The 12,850-nt window shown below is 41.6% G+C and overlaps 1 protein-coding gene across 2 annotated transcripts in view; it reads left to right on the top strand.

The window, feature by feature from the left end:
* Window positions 1-3,408: 3,408 nt before the first annotated feature.
* The window catches only part of NHEJ1 (non-homologous end joining factor 1), a 113,090-nt gene continuing 103,648 nt past the window's right edge, over window positions 3,409-12,850 (top strand). The window contains exons 1-3 of one of the 2 annotated variants that reach the window (XM_060773296.2): window positions 3,409-3,668; window positions 7,926-8,115; window positions 9,240-9,449. In XM_060773296.2, the coding sequence (XP_060629279.2) occupies window positions 7,927-8,115; window positions 9,240-9,449 (399 nt within the window). In that variant the 5' untranslated portion in view covers window positions 3,409-3,668; window position 7,926. Of the gene's footprint in view, window positions 3,669-4,698; window positions 4,908-7,925; window positions 8,116-9,239; window positions 9,450-12,850 lie in introns of those variants that run through there. The other variant, XM_060773305.2, reaches the window with a different exon arrangement.

A 12,850-nucleotide genomic window follows, 5' to 3' on the forward strand; every position in this document is an offset into this window, starting at 1 on the left:
GTCTCTCGTTCCTCTGCCTTTTCTAAACCCAGCTTGAACATCTGGCAACCCTCGCTCCATTTACTGCTGGAGTCTTCCTTGCAGGATCTTGAGCATTACCTTACTGGCATGAGAAATAAGGGCCACTGTACGGAAGTTGGAGCAGTCTTTTGCATTTCCCTTTTTTGGTATGGGGATGTAAGTTGATTTTTTCCAGTCTGATGGCCATTCTTGTGTTTTCCATATTTGCTGGCATATGGCATGCATCACCTTGACAGCATCATCTTTTAAGATTTTAAACAGTTCAGCTGGGATCCCATCGTCTCCTGCTGCCTTGTTGTTAGCAATGCTTCTTAAGGCCCATTCAACCTCACTCCTCAGGATGTCTGGTTCTAATTCATTCACCACACCGTCAAAGCTATCCTCGATATTGTTATCCTTCCTATACAGATCTTCTGTATAGTCTCCCCACCTTCTCTTGATCTCTTCAGCTTCTGTTAGGTCCCTGCCATCTTTGTTTCTTATACCATTTTTTGCCTGAAATTTACCTCCAATGTTTCTAATTTTCTGGAAGAGGTCTTGTGTTCTTCCTACTCTGTTGTCTTCTTCCACTTCCATGCATTGCTTGTTTAAAAATAGTTCCTTATCTCTTCTGGCTAACCTCTGGAATTGTGCATTTAACTGGGCATATCTCCCCTTATCCCTGTTTCCTTTTGCTTTCCTCCTTTCTTGGGCTACTTCCAGTGTCTCAGCAGACAACCATTTTGCCTTCTTGGTTTTCTTTTTCTTTGGGACATACTTTGTTGCCGCCTCCTGAACAATGTCGCGGACTTCTGTCCATAGTTCTTCTGGGACTCTGTTTACTAAATCTAGTCCTTCAAATCTGTTCTTCACTTCCACTGTATATTCGCTAGGAATGTTAGTGAGATCATATCTAACTGGTCTGTGTATTTTCCCTGATCTCTTTAGTTTTATTCTAAATTGAGCAATAAGAAGTTCATGATCTGAGCTACAGTCAGCCCCAGGTCTTGTTTTCACCGACTGGATGGATTTCCGCCACCTTTGGCTGCAAAGGATGTAGTCAATCTGATTTCGGTGCTGACCATCTGGTGAAGTCCATGTATAAAGCCGTCTTTTAGGTTGTTGGAAGAGAGTGTTTGTTATACACAGCGAGTTTTCCTGGCAAAATTCTATCAGCCTGCTTCCCGCTTCATTTTGTTCTCCCAGACCATGCTTGCCTGTGATCCCAGTTGTCATTTGACTTCCCACCTTGGCATTCCAGTCTCCTGTAATGAAAATAATGTCTCTTTTTGGTGTATTATCCAGGAGGTCTTGCAGATCCTCATAGAACTGATCTACTTCTGCTTCTTCAGCAGCTGTGGTTGGGGTGTATATTTGGATCACTGTGATGTTGAAAGGCTTTCCTTGCACTCGAATTGAGATCATTCTGTCATTTTTTGGGTTGTATCCAAGCACTGCTTTAGCGAATTTCTTATTAATTATGAAGGCTACTCCATTTCTTTGATGTTCCTCTTGTCCGCAGTAGTAGATCTGGTGGTCATCTGATGTGAAGTGGCCCATTCCAGTCCATTTCAGTTCGCTGACCCCCAGAATGTCTATCTTTAGTCTTGACATCTCGCCAATAACAACATCCAATTTGCCCTGGCTCATAGATCTTACATTCCAGGTTCCTATGGTGTGTTGATCTTTAGAGCATCGGATTCGTCATTCACCTCCAGGACCGTCGGCCGCTCGCCTTCCTTTCGGCTTTGAGCTAGCTGCGTCATCACATCTGGGGCTAGTTGAACTTATCCTCTGCTCCTCCCCAGTAGCATTTTGGCCATCTTCCGACCTGGGAGTCCCATCTTCCAATGGCATACCGACATATCTCTGGTTGTACTGGTCCATTTAGTTTTCTTGGCAAGGATACTGGGGTGGTTTGCCGTTGCCTTCCCCAGGGATCACGCTTGGTCTGACCTCTCTGCCACGACCGTCCCGTCTTGGGTGGCCCTTCACGGTTTCACTCATGACATCATTGAGATGCTCAAGCTCCAGCGCCACAACAAGGCGGTGACCCTTTGCTGGAGGTAAGGTAATTACCTCTAGGTAACTATGTTTTGGTGAATAAGGCTGCTAGGAAGTTACATTTTTGAAAGAATGTAACAAGTAAGCTTAAGATATTTTGTAGTGATGATGTCAGAGCACTTTCATATATTATTATAAAGGATTGATTGCCCTTTGCAACAAATGCCAAGCTAATTGCTGTTTGAGAGTAACTGTCTAAGTTTTGTATGCATCCATGAGGTTTACAAATGCACAAAAGTTTTAGGGATAATAAGCTTGATAATAATAATAATCATCATCATCATCATCACCATCATCTTTACTTATATCCTGCCCCCTCTCCACAAGGTCTCAGGGCGGCTCACAACAGAATCAAAACACAACACATAAATAAGCTGTGTTATTTACACCCTTCCCGTAGACATCAGGCTAGCCCCCTCCCTGTTGATATTCCGCAGGAAGTTAAAGACCTGGTTGTTTGAGAAGGCATTTGAATAGTAGTGCGATAACGGGTAACTCGACCATAGGAACGGAACAACGGAAATGATATTGGATTGTGAACTTGACGATGAGACGACTCGGAATGGCTTGTAGTTATATTAATGTTTTGATGAGATGTTTTGATAATGATGTACTGTGTATTATTTTTTGTATGTTGAATTTTTGCACCTGTTTTTCCATGTTGTACACCGCAATGAGTCGCCATTAGGCTGAGAATTGCGGTATATAAGTGAAGTAATAAATACATAATAATAAGCAAAATCAAAAACAGAAAACATAATATATAATCAATAATCATAAACAGAAGAGGCAAAACTAATTTAAACCAATAGGTATTAACAAGGCTAAAAGACCACCACTCTAATGAAGTAGTCAACCATTTTCCAAACCCAGCTTCCACATCCAGGTTTTTAGTTCTTTCCTAAAGTTAGCTAGAGAGGGCTCCTGCCCGATTTCCTTAGGAAGAGCATTTCAAAGTTGGGGGCAACCACCAAGAAGACACTTTCTTTCGTTCCCACCAGTTATGCTTGTGAGGCCTCAGGTAAGCCGCTCCGAGTCCCTTGGGGAGATGGTGGTGGGGTATAAATAAATAAATAAATAAATATTACATCAGGCCTAGGCCAACTTTGGGCCTCCCTTCAGGTGTTTTGGACTTCAACTCCCACAATTCCTCACAGCCGGAGGCCCTATCCTTTTCCCCCTCAGCTGCTTAAGCTGAGGGGGGAAAGGAAAGGGCCTGAGGCTGTTAGAAATGATGGGAACTGAAGTCCAAAACACCTGGAGGGAGGCCCCAAGTTGGCCCAGGCCTGGGATGCATGAAGTTCCAAGTTGCCCACAGCTGGTCACTCAAACACATGCCTGGCACTAGGGCCAAGGAGAGAGGAGAGGCTTCCTGGAGTTACAAGGCCCCCTCTGCCAAAGAGGGCGGGTGCCCCACCCAACTACAACTCCCAGGACTCCACAGCACTGGGCCATGGCAGTTCCTCCAGTGGTGCCACACTGCCTTCACTCATTCTGCGGTGTAAATACAACATCTTCCTGAGAGACCACAACAGGGCTGCTTCCGGCGGCGCCTCAGTCTCCTCCCCCTTCCTCTCGGAGGCTGCTGGTGCCTCGGATCCACGGTAAGGGAAGAAGGGAGGAAGGCGAGGTGTGGGGGACACACGGCATCTCCCCAATGATAGGCCTCCTGGGTTCCCTGGTGGAAGATTTCCCGTTGGGCTTATTTCCCCCCTCGCCTTCGACTACAACTCCCGGCATGCATTGGGGCCAGAGAGGCGTATGCTGGGAACTGTAGTTTTCACACATTCCAGCTCAATTTGCTCAGGCCTGGGCCAACTTCGGGCCTTCAGGTGTTTTGGACTTCAACTCCCACAATTCCTCAGAGTCTCAGGCCCTTTCCTTTCCCCCCTCAGCCGCTTACGTGATGCGGCGGCAAAAAAGCCAGTGGGATTTTGGCCTACATCAATAGGAGTAGATCCAGGGAAGTCATGCTCCCCCTCTATTCTGCCTTGGTCAGACCACACCTGGAATACTGTGTCCAATTCTGGGCACCACAATTAAAGAAAGATATTGACAAGCTGGAATGTGTCTAGAGGAGGGTGACTAAAATGATCAAGGGTCTGGAGAACAAGGCCTATGAGGAGCGGCTTGAAGAGCTGGGAGTGTTTTGCCTGCAGAAGAGAAGGCTGAGAGGAGACATGATGAGGGCCATGTAAAAATATGTGAGAGGAAGTCATAGGAAGGAGGGAGCAAGCTTGTCTGCTTCCCTGAAGACTAGGAATCATAGAATCAAAGCGTTGGAAGAGACCTCATGGGCCATCCAGTCCAACCCCCTGCCAAGAAGCAGGAATATTGCATTCAAATCACCCCTGACAAATGGCCATCCAGCCTCTGCTTAAAAGCTTCCAATGAAGGAGCCTCCACCACACTCCGGGGCAGAGAGTTCCACTGCTGAACGGCTCTCACAGTCAGGAAGTTCTTCCTAATGTTCAGATGGAATCTCCTCTCTTGTAGTTTGAAGCCATTGTTCCGCGTCCTAGTCTCCAGGGAAGCAGAAAACAAGCTTGCTCCCTCCTCCCTGTGGCTTCCTCTCACATATTTGTACATGGCTATCATATCTCCTCTCAGCCTTCTCTTCTGAGATATGGATATGGAATAATGACTTCAAACTTCACTTGAACATTGGGAAAAAGTTTCTGACTGTGAGAGTGGTTTAGCAGTGGAACTCTCTACCCTGCAGTGTGCTGGAGGCTTCTTCTTTGGAGGCTTTTAAGCAGAGGCTGGATGGTCATCTGTCAGGGGTGCTTTGAATGGTGATTTTCCTGCTTCTTGGCAGAGGGTTGGATAGGATGGCCAACGAGGTCTGTTCCAACTCTTGTGTGTGTGTGTCAAGAGCTACTTGAAAAACTGCAAATTGCTTCTGGTGTGAGAGAATTGGCCATCTGCAAGGACATTCCTCAGGGGAAGTCTGGATGTTTGATGTTCTACCATCCTTGTGGGAGGCTTCTCTCATGTCCCCACATGGGGAGCTGGAGCTGACAGAGGGAGCTCATCTGTGCTCTCCCTGGATACGAAACTGTGACCTGTCAGTCCTGCCGGCACAACGGTTTAACCCAGGGGTCCTCAAACTTTTTAAACAGAGGGCCAGGTCACTGCCAGATTATAATTTGAAAAATAATAATAATTTGAATTCCTATGCACACGACACATATCTTATTTGTAGTGCAAAAAAACACTTAAAACAATACAATAATTAAAATGAAGAACAATTTAAACAAATATAAACTTAGTATTTCAATGGGAAGTGTGGGCCTGCTTTTGGCTGATGAGATAGGATTGTTGTTGTTGTTGTTGGGTGATTTCAAGTCGTTTCAGACTTAGGTTGACCGAGTGAGGGCCAGTTACATGACCTTTGAGGGCCGTATCCAGCCCCTGGGCCTTAGTTTGAGGACCCCTGGTTTAACCCATTGCACCACTGGGGGCTCCCAATAGCTGGTAAAGTGGCAGGGATTTTTGGGAGTTGTTGGTCAAAACACCTGGGGACCCACAGGTTGAGAACCACTGCCTTAGGTTATCCCTCTCCACGTCCAGCTTGTACTTCTGAAGCCATCCCTGAGTGTGTGCACCATATGTGTATTGTGTATCTATTTCTGTGTGTATATAAATATGCAGATACGTGTGTTGCAGACACGGGATGTTCCCCCAAATTTATACACCCTGTTTACATTTATGGATTTTCTTTTACAATTATTTTTCCAATATTTATTTATTTATTTATTATTTATTTATTACTGTGCTTGTATACCGCAGTTTCTCAGCCTAAATTGGCGACTCAACGCGGTTTACAACAGTACAACAACAACAATATTCAATTTAAAACCATAAAAACAACATACACAATAAACAATATTGGCCCGTCGATAATAATCCAATGCATCTCTTAACTAAAATCATGATCCAATTTCATCGTCCGTGTTACCAATCCTTTAGTCATCAGTTCATTGTACCAATTAGCCAAATATACACCTTTAAAGCTTCCAAAAGTAGTGAAATGTTGTTAAATTACAAGAGAAACATCAAGTGTAGATTGCAACTCTGTGCTTTGACAATGTGAGCAGTGCATTCGTGTGCGGGAATGACAATTTGAACATCTTACAAAAAATTGTAATTTAAGATGGTATTTGTAAGCTTATTATTATTACTATTACTATTATTATTATTATTATTATTATTATTTATATCCCGCTTTATCTCCCCAAAGGGGACTCAAAGCAACTATTGTAAAGGTAAAGGCTTCACCTTCATTATGATAATATTTATTATTCAAGAGAAATATATTTACTTAGTCTTCAAATTACCACAGCTACAATTACAATATGAAACACAAGTTTTGTTCCTGGGATATATATGTCATTTCTTAATTGGTTCTATCATAAAACATGGGAAAAGTTCATTAAATTGCAAAAGCATAGTTTTTGCGGGACATCATACAGCACATTTCGCTCTATTTTTTTCTATGAATATCTCATAGATTCTCAACCAATTCAACATAGTTTTTGAGTGCCACAAAAAGGAAGTTTCTGGAATAGAACAACTACTTACAAAGGAAGTATTGCACAATTAAACAGGAAATAACACTTTTGAACCTGGAACAGATTTTTTTTCAAATTTTGTTACACAGTGTTATTATCTGTTAGTATACATTTTGAGAGAGTGTTTATGTGTGTATGTTTGTGTATGCCCCTTCAAGTCTTAACACAGATCCCATGAATTACATAAAGCTTTTTCAGGCAAGGAATATTTAGAGGTGGTTTGCCATTCTTCCGAAATAAGATCTATAACACCTGGTGTTCCTTCATCTCTTACTTGCAGCCAATATGTAGATGCACCTCTCTCTGAAAATGTTCACGTCACATTAGCATTATTTTAATTTTAATCTATTACATTTGGGCCGGCCATTGGTTTTTCAATGCTTGTATGCCACTGTGGATTGTTTATTGCTTATTTTTGTTTATGTGATTTATATTGATTGTTTTATTTGATGTTTTGTTTATTGATGTATTGTGGGCTTGGCCTCATGTAAGCCGCACCGAATCCCTTGGGGAGATGGTAGCAGGGTACAAATAAAGATTATTATTATTATTATTATTATTATTATTATTATTATTATTATTAGTAGTAGTAGTATTATATGCTATTTCTTTTCTTTTATAGTCCCCCCACCCCCTTTTATAGCTTGTCTTTTGCATTTTTTGTTCCCACTCACATCATAACCACAGGAGTCTGGATTGCACAAATGCAGTGTTTGAGTAAACTGATTTATCCAAAGCATGATTTTTAAGTGAAATAATTTAGAATGAAAGTTCTGGGTCTCCAGACTCATGTATTTGAAATAAAACCCTAATGACATCAAATCCTGATTTATTTTCAAAAGCTGTACTATCCTGAATTTGAGTGGTAAAAGGTTGACTTTCGGGCTGCAAAGGTCGACAGCAAGTTTGATAAATGGCCGGACGCTCACTCCGACCTGGGCTGGTTTCGGACTCATGACCTCTCGGTCAGTAGTGATTTTAATGCAGCTGACTCCCAATCAACTGCGCCACAACCCGGTCCAGTTCAGATTGGTCCCAAGCCCCAAAACTAGAGATTGAGGAGTGGACTCTTTGAGATGCCATTAAACATGATACATCAGGCCTAGGCCAACTTGGACCGTCTCTCCAGGTGTTTTGGACTCCAACTCCCACCATTCCTAACAACCTCAGTTTCTGTGACTGATTTTTACTGAACCTTAGCAATGAGTTTCAGTTGTTTATTGTGCAGAAATAAGAAACAGTATCCTTAAATGAAGCATCTGGAAGTAAACGTCATGATTGTTACAGGATGGAGAGCTTTAAGGACATGGAAAACAAACTCCTTCAGCAGCCTTGGGCTTCGGTGTGCTTTGCTGAATCCACTACACTGATGGTCAAGGCATGGTTTGGAGATGCTGGCTATGCCTTACTCCTCTCCGATCTCAGCAATATGTGGTGTGAAACTGCAGATACCGAGGTGATACAACAGAGGTCAAAGGTAAGTGAAGAAGTAAAGCTGTGTGATATGCTGGGTAATTTTGCGGAGAGAAGGCATTCCTAATTATAGTCTTACTTTGCAATTGTCCAACAGGCCTGAAACTCTGGCTGCTGTTCTGTCTCTAGGCACAACCTTTAAATCACTAGAAAAAGCCTTCTCACTGTCTTGAAATTGAGATTTTTTTTTTTTAAAAAAGCACTGTGGAATAGAATATGATATGTGCGTGTGCGGTACAATTTATTGTGTGACTAACATACACCCAACGTTGCCCAGGTGTCGGGGGGGGGGGGGTTGGGTTGCCTCCATGCCTTCTTTTTCTTTTCTTCTCTCCTCTCATACCTTTCCCCTTTCCCCTCCCCCTTCTCCTTTCCTTTCTTCCCATCTTCCTTCCATCCATCCCTTGTTTCCTCCCATAAATATGTTGCCTGCTTTTCCCAGTGACATCACAGAAGACCACTTCACCTAGCAACAGCCAATCTAATGACATCACGGAAAGCCACTTCACCTTGCAACAGCAACATATGTATTTTCACTTTTATATGTATAAATGATTTGTGTCCATATCAAAGGATTCTGCATCCATACATTCAATCTTCCATGGCTTGATTTTTTTAAAAAAAAAAACCCCAAATCACAAATTTTGTTTTTGCATTTGATATAAGGCATATTTTACTAAACTATTGTATGTAATATAACCAAACTCTACTGAATACCAAAGGAGCCCCCGGTGGCGCAATGGGTTAAATCCTTGTGCCAGCAGGACTGCTGACTGACAGGTCAGCACTTCGAATCTGAGGAGAGCAGGTTGAGCTCCCTCCAGCTCAAAATGTGGGTCCTTTGTTCTGATTTTATTCTGCCCTTGAAAAAGGCTTTTAGCTGTTTCAAATTCTAGTTGTGTGGCAAAACACAAATAAACAGGAAACCAATTGTTCATAGAGATGCAAAACAATTGTAGAAATTAAAGCTTCCGGACTACCTGCATGTTCACATGTCTCAACTGGGGGGGTGGGGGGGGGGGGGAGAAAGAGATGGAGGAGAAACTCTCGTCCAGTTATTGGTGGAGTAGGTCTCCCTTTCCCCAGGTCCTGCAATGTTTCTATATTGCTTGTGTGTTCTTTAATCAGGAGCTAAACAAGAGGTTGACAGCTCATGCGTCCTCCTTTCTGAGCCACCTGCAAGCTCTGATATGTCCCCTCCTGGATGGGGAAAAGAAGGGTGCAACCTCTTTTTCCTGCCAACGGAGTTCCAGCATGCTGACTCTTCACGTGAAGAGTGAGCTCTCAGGACTGCCTTTCTACTGGGACTTTCACTGTTCAGCTGTGCCTGTTGAAATGGTGAGTAGAACAAAAATGACCATGGACTGAAAAGTGGTAAGATATCAGTGGACAATTGTGGTGAAAATTACGTAATTCGTAGAGGTTTTGAGCTCCTAGACACCAGCATGAACAATGATAAGGGACTGTGAGGGCTCTCACCCCAAACAGATCAAAGTCCAGTGATTTCCCACCAGTTTGGATTCTGGATCCTGCGGGTAAAGGATTAATTATTTTTGGCTGACAGAATATAACTACTTGGAACTGGATGTGTTTAAACTTCAGACCAGGAACATATTTAATCAACTGAAGCAGCTGTTAATTAAGGGTGTATGTGCATGGTAGAATTAATGCAGTTTAACACCACTTGAACTCCATGGCTAAATGCTATGGAATCCTGGGACTGGTAATTTGATGAGGCAACAGAGACAGCTAAATATCTTGTCAAACTATAACTCAGGCCCCATCTACAATGCCTTATAAAATCTACATCATCTACACTGCCATATAATCCAGTTCAAAGTAGATAATCTGGATTTTATATGGCAGTGTAGATGGGGCATCACATAATTCTACAGTATTGAGCCATGGCAGCTAAAGTGGTGTCAAACTGCATTAATTATACAGTATACATGCACTCTGAAATGAATGAAGAGTATTTTTTTCTAATCACCTCTCAACAAAAGATTGCCCCAGGCACTGCCAGGCCATCAAATGCTCATCAAGGTGGTCAGTTGAAACATTCACACCTAGCTCCAGCAGACAAGAGTTCTTTGTTCCACCCATGTCATTCCACAGTTATATAAACCCTTTTTCCTAGTTCCAACAGACCTCTGAGGATGCTTGCCATAGATGCAGGCGAAACGTCAGGAGAGAATGCCTCTAGAACATGGCCATATAGCCCAAAAAACCTACAAGAACCCAATATTTCTTTCTCTTTATAGCCAGTGTTTCAGGCTTGTATGTTATTTTTTTGAGAAGTGTTTAAGACCTGCTTGCTCTTTTATACGATCTAGTATATACTTTTGTTGACAAATACTGCCAGAGGCAGACAATGCTAAACAGAACATAATTATTAGCACAATGAAAAATTGTCAACTGACAGTTCAGTACAAAAAATGGACCTGTCCTAAATTGGATTACTTATTTACTTATTTTACTTTACTTTATTTATATCCTATCTTTTTCCCATGGGGACTCAAAGTGGTTCATAGTTGCATGATACAGCCCAATAAATCTAAAAAATAGTGAATACAATAATAATAAAAATAATAATTTAAAAACAGTCTAATAGTTGTATCATGGATATAAGCTAAAATACATTAAGATATAATAAATAAAATTACTTTTAAAACTACCAGTCCCCCCAGCGTCCCACCCACAACCTGATTGCACAGCAATGTCTTTACCTGGTTGTGGAAGGTCAACAGGGCTGGGGCCTTCCTGGTCTCTCTTGGGAGGGAGTTCCAAAGTCTGGGAGCAGTCACCAAAAAGGCTCAGTCCTGTGTTCCCACCAAACACACTTGAGCAGATGGTGAGACACAGAGAAGGCTCTCCAGTTGAATGCATTATTAAAAATAAAAATTGAGTTCCATAAAAAATGTATATTGAAAAGTGGATCCTGGGCCCCCCATATCTAAAACTGTTACCATAAGACTTTATTGAAACTATGAAATTGCAATTGTTGGGGATGTTTCCTTCCTTTCATTTCCCCTCTTCCACTCTTTATATGAGATTTGCTTGTCTGTTTATCTAATTATACCTAGAGTGCAGTGACTTTGTGTTGTTTTAGGAACAACTCTGTTCAAATAGGTGAATAAATACTCTAGTCTCTTAGTTTTATTTTGGCCATGTATACAGCAGAGGGCACTCTATACCCAGGTAATGGTGTTTGCTGAATTAGAAATAGGTTGAGATCTGTCACGGCAATTCTGTTTATTATTTGAATCTTAGAAAAACTTGAGAAATGTTTCCTGGTCTCCGAAAAGTGAACTATACAGAATCTGTAGATTTTTTTTTAAATGTTTCTGGGATAAGATAGCATGCCATCACTTTAAAAACATTGGCATTTGCGAGTTAATTATTCTAGAATGTAGACTTTGTGCAGAAGCCAACATTGTATGAGTAGAAGTTTGCTTGTGCAGCAGAACCTTTTCCCTTCATCCCTAAAAATCTGCTCTGGATGGTTCCCTAATCTCTTGTTATTTTGATAGTGTTCAGGCGACAGGGGTGGAATTGCCTCTTTTCTGGATTCTGCTGATGAAACAAATTCCATCAGCAGGAGAGCGTAACTGGATGTTCCCTTTGGCATTATTACAGGCACTATTTTGCATTACCTGTTGTCTATCAAGTATTCAATGATATCCTGGAAAATCAGTATGCAATGAAATCTTGTAGCACCTTAGAGACTAAGACAATGAAATTGGCAGCATAAGCTTTCATATGCTAAGGCTACTTCTTCAGATGTAGCTGAGGAAGTAGGTTAAGATGATCTGACCTGTAACTGCCATGGCTGAATACTATGGAATCATAGGAGTTGCAGTTCAGTGAAGTAACAACAGTGTGCAGTCTGTTGATTTGGTTTCATGATGCTTTATTGATTTTTGTGTCATATAATTTCTGTTGCTTTTAACTATTGTACACTGCTTTGAATCCTACCTATGGGAGAAAAGTGGGATAAAAATGAATTAATAACAACAATAATAAACAGCACTCTTTGCAGAGACATTTAAAGACTTTGTAAAATGATCACTCCCATGATTCCATAGCACTGAGCCATGAGAGTTAAAGTGGTGTCAAACAACATTATTTCTACAGTGTAGATGTATCCTAAATTTACAAAAACTCGATCCTTGTGCATACTGATATTCCAGATTATTGTGGCTATGTTTTTGAAACCTGGTAAACAAGTTTTCATCTATCTGGGTTATGGATCAGATTGAAGTTCCTCATGTGGTACACCTATTTTCCTTCTTGTCTGTTAGGCTGTAGTGCCCAACTTTCTGATAAATATGTAAAACCAGACCATGTCTACAGTTAGCAAGTTTTGCTTTAAGAGCTATGTATTAGGATAATTTTGGTTTTCTGAAAAAAATGCTTCAGAAAAAAAATCCTGAAATTTTCTGTTTTTCTTTTTGGTATTTTACACCTTCCATCATCCACAGACAGCATGCTTTCCAGATATGATAATAGGTGTAGGCTAAACGCATCTGGAAGGCACTGTGTTAGAGAACTTTGGACCAGAGTTTTGCAGTGTTTTGATCAATGGCCAAACAGTAGCATAGATGGTCTGATGGTGGTGTTTTGGGTCCCTCTGCTGGTAGACAGCAGAAAAATGGGAAATTCCTAGACTTGCTCCAGGCATCATCCCAAGTGGGGATATAGCACATGAGAGAGATGCTTTTTTCTGCCTACTTCATGCC

This window comes from Anolis sagrei, chromosome 1 (genome assembly GCF_037176765.1).
Source record: "Anolis sagrei isolate rAnoSag1 chromosome 1, rAnoSag1.mat, whole genome shotgun sequence".
Classification (NCBI taxonomy): domain Eukaryota; kingdom Metazoa; phylum Chordata; class Lepidosauria; order Squamata; family Dactyloidae; genus Anolis; species Anolis sagrei.